Genomic DNA, 11011 nt, shown 5'->3' on the forward strand with positions numbered 1-11011 from the left:
TCAGTATCAGCCTGTACCACTCTGCAATTCCCTTTCAATGAATCTGCATTAAACTCCCTCTTCTGCTCTGACAGCACACAGATCCAACCTCTCTCTCACTCGCCTTACATCACCTTTAATCGGGTGCTCATTAAGAGCACTTCATAAAAGTGTCAGTGGCCTCGTTGTGTGTTACAAAAACAGAAAGCCCTATAGAGCACAGAATTAGTTTTTAAATTTATAGGGGTCGCTCTTTTGGAACGCCCTAAATCAGGCGAGAGGGGAAGAATGCACCGCATAGCCCCACGCTAACGGCACCTCCGACCAGCACAGAGGGCCGAGCCGCCATCTAAATCACGGCTAGAAAAGCGCAAGCGTCGGAGGCCATTTGGCCCAGACTTCCCTGAGCTCAGGGGGCGCTCCCACTTTTGTCTCGTCCTATTGAGAGAGTTGATTAAGGGCGACAGGGCTGCACCGTAAATCAACACTCGAGGTTTCGCTAAACTGCACTTTTGCTTCGGCAAAAAAGAAAAGGCTTAGAGCGCAAGTGCAAAGGTGCAAAATTTCAGATCGATCAACGTTTTACTTTTCTTTGCAGTGCTCCCAGAGACGTCAGAGAGGCGACACGGGAGATCAAAACACTATTCTCAGGGATGAATAGTGAAGACATTATTGGTAGTCTAAGATCTGCAACTTTTGTGTTTAGGCAGCAGAGCAATGAGAGAATAGTAAGAAAAAGAACATCTGAAATAGTTTAGATAAAATAATTTATTGCAAGACAGTTTTCTCATCATTTAGTATGCATGGCCAGATGTACAAACGGGGACACTATTGTGTTGTGTCACCATCTAACAAGTTAGCTGGGCCTGATGGGAAAAGTGGACAGTGAGGACACACTGGGTCTGCGTGCACGTGTTACAGACCAGCTGCAAGCGTTTAGAAAGCTCTGTGCTTTTCTCTTAAGACTGCCAATCTCTGGCTTCTGACAATCCTTGTTTGCAGCACTAACACGGTGATGAGATGCACCTATTATAAACAGATTTTGGGAGTGGGAGTTACAGCACGCGATGTGTGCAACACTCTGCTTCTACTTAACGCTGGGGTTCTGGTCGAGCCTATTACTTCACACAGGAAGAGGGAGTTCCTCTGGACCCTAGAGCCAGCGAGGAAGGAGAAAGTCGAGACCCTAGCGGCCACAGTAACGCTGATCCGCTCGCGCTCTCTTGAGGCTCGGCTGGACCGCGGGGGCAGAGGATGCCAAAGCTCACGATGCGGCCAGTGCAACATCTGTTTGGCCCCCAGCACCTTCTCATAGCTCACACAGATGAGGAATATTTAATGGCATTTATTTCTGGGCCTTTTTTTCAGAGGAGACAAGTAAAAAAATAAAAAAATGAAATTTATATGTGTGGTTATGTGCAACAGGCCAAAATTCCAGAGGCAGTTGGATCCTAGCAGGGCACCTGCAGCTGTGGGCTCAGTCCACACAGGAAGTTTCATATCCTTTCCAATCAAGCAGCTTTCTCCTTCTGCTGTGTTACTGGACACATTTCAAGACATTGATAATTGTTAGCATTACAGGCAAAGGAGTGGCATGAAAAATTAAAACATACGTCTTCACAAAGTTTGCACTTCATTTTTCTTTCTCTGTCTCCCACAACCTCACATTCTCTCACTCGTTTCTGTCACTCTCACTTTCTCCCCCTCTCTCTCTCTCTCTCTCTCTCTCTGTGGTGTGACATGGTGCAGCTTCATTTCAGCAATAAGGCTCTAAGCTTGTGCTTAGGCTAGTTTCCTCCAAAGGAACATTTTTAGGAACCCAGGAACTCTGGAGCTTTAGGTGCATTTCCACGGGAGAAACTGTGGCTGAATTCAGCTCCTGGCTGCACTTCCAGGAATGAATCAGGAATTATTGAGATGGTGATTTTCATATTGAATGGGCCTGATTGGTCACAGAATGAGCAACCTCTTAAACATTTAAAGACCTACACTTTTTCTGTAAAAAATTACTACAGCCTGTTTTTTGTTATCTGTGATAAACAAAGAGGAACATTTCCATTATGCTTTAAAAGTTTTGTCGGCATCATATTAACACAACAAAGCAAAAAAACAATAAAGAACAGCACAATTTGCTGTATTGTGCCACATCCTGAAATGATGTAACCACTTCTGTTATTTTTAGATAACAGTTTGCAGTGAGGTGGAAATACAAAAGATTTATATACAATATGACCATTTATACACAGTATATATAATGAGAAGTATTTATCTACGATACTTCATTCATTTCACTCATTTACGAGAGCTCCTCCTCTGTGGAAATGCACCTTTTGTTACAAATCTCCAGTATCTGTATATATTGTTTTATAGCTTCTACCTTGTGAAAGATCGGATGACGTTTGTGCAAAGTGCTGGAGTGGGCAGACAAAGCACATGGAAGAGACAAATAAATAACATCTGCAATTCAATTAATCATTCCAGTGCAAAAATAATATGCCTGCCAATCGCCTTTTATGGATTAATTAGTTTCTCTGAAGTTTGTGATTTTTGTAAAATTAAGCATGGAGATATGAGGGTAAACAACATGATGAGACAAGGACAAATAGATCTTTTCAGGGCATGTTTACCCACAGAGAGAGTGAGAAATAAAGAAAAGGCCAAAGACAATAAAAGGGAGAAGTAAGTAAGAAGAGATGAAGCAAGAGGGAGAGATGAGAGGGAACCCAAGAGACCGATAGGGAGAGTCCTCACTGCGCTGCTTATAATAAATCAGCGGCCTCTGCGTGTACCCTCTACCTTGGGCGCTGTTTGATGTGGATCTCAGGGAGAGATGGTGCGTTTTGAAGTGAAAAACTCCAGAAGTGGGGGGCAGGCTCTCGCGAGCCAGGGCCACTGACCCTCCCAGTCAGACACGGCCATATATTACAGCCCACTGGACAGCACCCAGAGCAGGGGAGCCCCAAACACCCCCAGCTGCTCTAGCTCACCCACTGACGGATTGATGGAGCCTACCTCATTCACACAAGCTGTCCCCCAGATTAGTTTACAAAAGCTCTCACTCCGGCCGGACGCTTAAACCCTTAACTGCTGACACGGAGGGCAAGAAATTCAGGCATGAACGCAGGAAGGCTGCAGCATTTTATAAGCGGCTAACGCAGAGTGAAAAAATGTCAGTGACGAGTGGCGCTTCATGCAATCAAGATGTGTAACACAATGTATAGAACAACTCACTGAGCCAGACATTGTACGCTCTGTAAAGGCACAGTGAGCCCTGCTTCACCCAGTCTAAATACATTCAAACTTAAAAAAACTTAAAAAAGTTTAATATTAACCCACATCTCACTTCTCCAGCATGAATTCCTCGTCCACATGAGTGGTTTACATACACTCCAACATTGTAAGCCTCCTTATCAGTCAAAAATGTGAACTACAGTATTACACGATGTAAAATATTAACTCAGAGGATGCCAAAGTGAAATATACACATGTTGAATTATTTTAGTGTATAAAAAAAGTTTACACAAGGGTAAGCTTACTTTATATATGGGTCAAAAGCGATACTGCTGTTTACCCTGTTTATATATATATACACCCTATTTTTTTAGTACAAACTTTGTTATAGATTTTTATTTTATGACTTCTACATTATTGATTCAGTGCAAAATCATTTTAGATTTCCAAACATTAGTTTCCCAGCACAAAATTAAATGTTACAGAAAAATGTTTGTATGTCAGCAGCAGTTTGTATGTCAGCAAAGAAAGCAGCATATTACATAAGAGGCACTTTTCAGACAAAAAAACATACTAAAGGCTGCTGGGTTTCGCTGCAGAAATAAGAAGCAAGTGTGACAGTCAAAGTCTCCAGAAGAACTGTGGCTGCTTCTTCAAAATGCTCAGTAACACTTACAGCTCATTTCCTTATAAAACTGCACAAACTGTACCTGAAACTACTATTTAAAAAAAAAAAAAAAAAAAAAGCAAAGGATCGTCATACCAAATACTGACTTTGTTTTATTTATTACTGCTTTCTGCTCTTTACAGTATATATTTTTTTAATTTTTAAATTTCTTTTTTTTTTGAAGGCATCTTTGCTCTACAGCGTTTCTTTGCATGTGCCTAAGACTTTTGCACAGTACTGTATATATACATAAATATATATATATATATATATATATATATATATATATATATATATATATATATATATATATACTAACGAGCATTAACGAGCATTACCGAGTTTACTTCTCCACTCTACGTGGACCAAACTGTAAGTAAATTATTTATTTTTTTGCCACAAATTTAGTGAAGATAGTCTTCAAATTCCTTGCAGCCTATAATGAAACAGAGAAGAAAACATGTAGACATGTGCATGTGACAACACAACATTTCCCTGTCCTCATGCACTCACGCACTGATTTACTGATAAAAGACCTGTCTGTGGTGTTTTGATAACTGAAGTCTATTTTTGTCATGAAAAGAACTGATATGCTAAGATGAGAGAGAGAGGAATAAAGACTTTATTCTATAAAGAATAAAGAAAAGTCTGGAACTTGGTAATGCCTAATTTTAGAGAAAAAAAAAACTTTATGATTAGTCCAATATTACTTTCCTGTTGTAAATCTGTTTATAGAAAAAGAAAATAGATAGTAAAGGAGTAAAGTGTCATTCAGAATAATGGTATGGATTGATAATTTTTTTAATGTGGAACTTTATTATCCAGTAATACATCTTTTTAAACAGAGAAGTAATAGTGAAATGATCTCATTTAATAATAAACTAATAATTGTATAAAACTATTGGTCTCTGGTTCATAATTGACTGAGAGGGTGTGAATGAACACTAACACACTAACACCAACCCTTCCCATCCCCCTCCACCCCCTTGAAGTTTAAGATTTACTCTCTTAGGATGTCAACTTCAATACCAGAATGGTGTGAGTACATCATCATCATCAACATGGGTGGTAAAATTAGCACAGAGATTCCTTCCAGTCTCTCTACCATGGAAAGGTCCCGGAGCCTCAATCAATTACCCTAAATACGCAAACTCATGTACCTCTCCTTCCGTCTCTTTCCCGCCTTCCTTGCCATCTGAGAGCCGCAAACAGAGAAACCATCAATAATTCCCCTTCAGGGGAGGCTAATTTATGGCTTCCTCTGAGCTGCTATCAGAGCAGCGGGCCAGAGCGCAGACAGAGAGCACCTTCAGCAGAGCCGCTCTCCCGCGCTCTGTCTGAACATCTATCGCTCTCTCTATCTGCACCTCTGAGGGAGTTCATACACACACAGAAACGCAGAGACTCCCAAATAAAGGAGGGAATATAAGCTAGAATTTCAGCAGTACATGTCTGTGTTATGTAAGGCTCAATCTAAACAGGCAATCAGTCCAGAAGAAAGATAAATAAAATCTTTATATCTAATCTCATGTCCACATACACAGTAGTGCCAGGACAGGGAGTGAAGGCACTGTCAGGTAATAAACACAAGTGTGTGTCCTTGTCTCACCTTCTCTCAGGGTGATGGGGTGAAGTCAGGGCACACATTCAAGTGCATTGTTAAAAATCTGAAGCATCTTTTCTGAAGTCGTATTGGGAGGGAAATTGTCATGTTATGAGCTATTGTAAATTGAAATACACTACCAAAAATATTTTAAATCTAACACATGTATCCATGGTGTTGAGCCGAATCAATCACCTTCTAGATGCATGACAATAACCGTGTTGCTACGTTCCCGGAAAAATTGATTAAACTGGGATTTTAAGGTAAAAAAAAAAGCTTGTCGCTGTGATTCTGTGGAAGAGTTTATCTTCTATAACTTTAGTTGCAGGATCTAGAGGATGTAATATTCCATTAAAATTCATTTAAGGTACATAATTGCTGTTGTATCTTTTATGGTAAATTTACATTGTTTGTACACCAGGGAACAAAAATTTACATTTTGACCAAGTAGTAAAAAAACAGTAATTACTATTAAGTGACAAACAATGGAGAACTGAAAAAGTAAAAGAGTACCTGGTATCTCTTTTTTGTGCACTTTCTCCAGCACCCAGGTTTAAAAAGGAATATTACTTTTTTTTACACTTAGACATTGAATAAAATTGTTTTTCCTATTCTAAAACATTTCGTACATGCTATATGTGTGTACACAATGTGGGAGACTACACAAGCATCAAAGGAGGCCTCACATACTGGTAGTGCTGATAGGGGAGTGATTTAGTAGATCTGGCAGAGCCACTACAGCTGGCTAGGACTACACTGGCAGGAAAAGAAGAAGGGGGTGTTGCAGTATCTTTAAAAGGCTCTAGAATAATGTTAGTTTTCAACAGTGGTCAGACTGTAAAAAAAAAAATTAATAAATCAGAGGAAATGGTAAGTTCAGATGACAGAGGGGTTCGGGATGTATCTACATTTCTACATTTAAATACTTAGATAGCAAGCTCTTCCTCAATTTTCATTAAATTGCTTTGTAAATGCCATAAAATCTTAAATGGAAAAGTAAAAATAAATCTGATACTAGCAGATATTAAAAAATGTCACTACACAGGAACATAATAAACAATATATTAATAACTTAAGTAACAACAGTCAATATATTCTGTTGTGCTATTTACTTTGCCATTTCTGAAGGTTATCGATAACAGATATATTAAGTTATATCACGTAATGACAGGAATATAAAAGGGATAGGAAATAAGGGTGACAGTTTCAGTAGGAAGATTTTTGTCATTGTTTTTAAATGAGTAAATGGTACCCCCTTGCATCGCACCTTAAATCAAACCCTAGGATCTGACCAAAGACTTGGATAAAGATAAACTTGATAATATTCTGGTATATTCTGGTATTCAGAGTATCTTTGAAATCCAGCATGCAGAGAGAAACCATGTGAAAAGGAGCAGTAACAGGCTGTAAGAGGTGCTCATGTAAGTAGAAGCCATAAATCAGAACCGCTACCCCTCTACAAACGACACACAGTGGATAATTCAAATTCCTAAGGGTTCGTCCACCAAGTCATACTCTTCCCCAAGCGCACACTCCCTTCCCTCAGAATACACTCAGATTACACATGAGTAGATGTAAGTGTGAGATAAATTCATGTGGAAGACTGCAGATATCCCAAAGCCATGACTCTCTATCTATCACAGCCAGTGTACTTTGGTCCTACTGTATGCCATTACCTACCTGCCAGTACTATCATAGCAATAAAGTTATTCACCTTAAATCAACAGCCACATCAAACATTTTCCTTCTGAGCTTGTATATTATGATGTTTTATTACTTTATAACGAGAATGTATCTTCTATGGCTGGACAAAAAGTGCATTATGAGAAAGAGCTTGCAGGCGATGTGCTTCATGCAGGTCGTGTAAAGCAGTGGATGTGCAACCTGTGCAACCTAATCTTGCATAACATTATATTTTACATTGTCCTGAGAAATGAGAACATCACTTAATCAGCTACCCTAAACCTCGCTGTTAAAGTGTGCTGGTGTCCACAGTTGTTGTTGAAACTGCAGGTTGCACATCTACTGCTTTACACGACCTGCATGAAGCACATCGCCTGCAAGCTCTCTCTCATAATGCAATAACATTTCCACACACTCTTTCAACTTCCTACACAGGATGTACAGAATAGGAAAATGGCTTGTCATTTAGCTCTGAATCTACTGTGGCGTGGGAACTCTTACAGCTGTGTGCTTGAAGAAAGCAGATAAGAGCGTTATCTCCTCCAAAGTTCAACCACGGTGGAGAACTACACACGGTGTTTTTGTGAAAACTCTGAGAAATCTGTCTATGAAAATAAGCGGCACCACAGTGGATCCCTAAGCCGTTCATCCATCATGCAAAAGCGGGAGAATAATAAAAGTATTTTAAAGGGACGGCTGGTAGAAAGCCGGGGAGAGTGGCAGTGCGAGTCTCCAATGCGTACACGGGCACGCGCGCGCGCTCCCGCACACGCACACGCACTCTTAATATGACAAATGAGAAAAAAAAAAGAAGCTGTGAGCGCACAGTAAATATTAAACACAATGCATTTAATCTTGCGAATAGGTTTTCCTGGTTTTCACTGCCACACAATGAGAGCGCAAGAAAATGACTAGTAAAGTTAGAAAGAGGAGTTAGATTTGGATCAGTTTACTTCAAACTGAAGTTAAACCCCCTGAGGGAATGAATGTCCCTGCAGGCGCATCCAAACAGCGCGCAAACCGGGATCCAAAGCCGCGCGCTAAGCCTTTCCACTCCTACAGCGTGCGCTTGGAGCCGTCTTACCCACCTTGGTGTACTTGATCTCCGGGTTGGGCACGGGTGAGGGCATTAGCTGCAGGGATGCCATGAGCGCCGCGGGGTCCGCCTTCAGCCCGCCGGGGAGCTGCACTGCGCTGGAGGTCATGCTGTGGCCCGCGCGCTCACTCCCAACACCGACTTCACGGAGAATTTAGGACTTTGGACTCCTTCCTGTGTTTATAAGCAGGTGTCGGCATTGGGTCCATTTTTTATTGGGCCGCGAATACAGGGGCCGTCCTCCTGATATCATTAAAATCCAACATTTACATAAACCTACTCTTTCTCTCTGGCAGATACCACCCACTTTCAGTGATGGGCGAGTCGCGAAAGTATCGGATCTTCTGGGATGACTCTTGAAGCGAGTCGAGCAAATCGAAAATCACTGCAAAGTCGCTCCTGTCAATAATAACTGAATGTTATTAGCTATTAAACTGGACTGTAAATAGGCTGAGTGTGTACATTTCCACTTGAAAGTGATTGTTTAAGAGAACTGAAAAAGTAAAACGAGTCAGTGAAGTGAATCGAATCAGTGAATCAGTGAATCAGTGAATGCTCATCTCTTTATTCCAGCAGCAGCCTAAAGAGGCACAGAGCAGCACTTCAGCATAACCAGAGCAGCTTGTGGGAGAAATAAGTGGATTTTCAAGTTAACTGTAAATTATAAATATATTTAGGCTACTATGTACTATAAATTAGGTTATACATTCATGTTTGTTGCTGGTTATGATAAGACTTTTTCTTTTTTATTATGCTAAAATATGGATTAGGAGCTGAATCGATGAAGGTATTTGTTTAAAAGATGAAAATAAAACCTACTAAATACTACACTATTTATAACAACAATTAGGCACTGATTAAATTACTGAAATAAAGGAAACAGAAGGTTATCTAAGCTTACATATGTGATGATGCTTTTAATTTACTGCCAACATTGGCTTATTATTAGACTAGATCCTGAGAATACACATTATGGACTGGACAGAACTATTTTTTGCTCTCTGTAAACTAATTCTTGGAAGTAGCAGTAAAAACACTTCATATTCCAGAGTACATAACAGCCAGGGAGTTTAGCTACTACATCTGTAATCTCTTGTAGGCTAATTGTTACAGTGTTTAGCCTAATTAACTGGTACACTGTTCACTTGCGTCCAGCTGGACTTGGATAAACAGTGTGTGTGTTTGTTAAACACTGGGGAGTTTTGTTGAGGCTGTGAACTTGGTTGCCAGGTCTGTTTCCTTTAAGTTCCTCTATCACACATGAACGTGAAAAACGTTCAAAGCCCGTTTGCCTCACAACTCAAAAACACTTCATCATACACACACACTCAGAGAAAGAGAGAGAGGGAGAGAGAGAGAGAGATAAGCCATCAGGATGTTGTTCATCTCTCCACATCAAGCGATCACACCTTCCTCTGGCTTCTCTGTCCTGAGCTGAATGGTCGCCTCCCGCCGCGCCAACGCCTCCTCCAGCGCAGCCAATACACACCACACCACAAGCACATCTAAAATCTGCCTTTAACACCCGCAACATCTAAAATCTGCCTTTTAACACCCGCAACATTCAGGCTGCGGGGATTAAACCACAAACACATTCACACCTCCAGCAGCAGCAACTCCAGCATCCACCCCAAACATGTGCGCATCACGCAGCCAGGAAGACGGCCTAGATGTAGTAAATAAATAAAAACAAATCATCGACTTCACACTTTCTCTCCAAAGTTAAACAGTTGGTGCAATAAAGAGAGCAGTAAAATCTGCGCAGTTGACTTTTCTGGGCTGATGTAGAGGAGGAGCTCTGCTTTTTGGGTCATAAATTTCTCTGACACATTTACAGTACTTTCATACTCATTCACATCAAATCAGATTGTGCTGCTGGTTTTAGAAAGTTAATTCTTCTGGAAATGCTTTCAGTTCATTTACCATGACTCAGGTTTAGAGCTCACTCGCCCATATCTAACACCCACAAGAGCATATTTTACATTCTATTATTTCACTTCACTTTCTCCCAGTGAAAACTGAAAAATTATCCTTTTTTTTATTTTTATTTTTTATTTTTATTTTTTGGCCAGTTCAATCGAAAATGATTTTACTCTTCCATCTGCAGGACCTTTAGTAATGTAACCTAAACTAACATAACCTAAACTAATATAATATAATATAATATAATATAATATGTGATTTAAATATATATAACCTTTTACTGTTTTTGGTAACTAGCCAAATATATAATTAACAAATACATGCATATATACCTGCATACACTCAGAAATAAAGGTATCAAAATAGTGTTCCTTGTCGCTGGGGTGGTGATATCAAAGTTACATATTTTGTACCTTTATTGCACACATACATATATACACACATACACACACACACGTATACACACATACATACACGTGATGCTGTCCTCAGCTTGGCTGCTTGATAGGGGTTATCTGACTTGAGAGTGGATAACACTAATTTAAGATCATTAAAGGAATAAATATCATGTCTTAATTTGTACCCAGCCCACGGGGTGTTTTTTATCCATCAGCACACACACCCCCCGCCGCTTCGACAGTGTGTGTATCTGCTTCACATCAAAGACAACAGCTCAGAAAAAGTGACAGTGAGTAGTGATTAATGAGCTGAGGCTCACTCATGTCTCCATGGGCTACCTGTCTCAGCCCCTCTCTCCCCAGGCTTGCTGGACTGGAGTGCGTGTTTTCCAGCCAAACAGTTTACACATTAATCAAACTGACCACAAACC

General features: G+C 40.3%; 1 protein-coding gene across 1 annotated transcript in view; it reads right to left on the reverse strand.

Moving 5' to 3' along the window:
- The window catches only part of aldh1a2 (aldehyde dehydrogenase 1 family, member A2), a 29181-nt gene extending 20667 nt beyond the window's left edge, over window positions 1-8514 (reverse strand). Inside the window, exon 1 of the mRNA XM_026937618.3 lies at window positions 8252-8514. Within this exon, the coding sequence (XP_026793419.2) occupies window positions 8252-8368 (117 nt within the window). The 5' untranslated portion in view covers window positions 8369-8514. The remainder of the gene's footprint in view (window positions 1-8251) is intronic.
- Between the last annotated feature and the right edge of the window lie 2497 nt (window positions 8515-11011).

This window comes from Pangasianodon hypophthalmus, chromosome 25 (genome assembly GCF_027358585.1).
Source record: "Pangasianodon hypophthalmus isolate fPanHyp1 chromosome 25, fPanHyp1.pri, whole genome shotgun sequence".
NCBI classification, from domain to species: Eukaryota; Metazoa; Chordata; class Actinopteri; order Siluriformes; family Pangasiidae; genus Pangasianodon; species Pangasianodon hypophthalmus.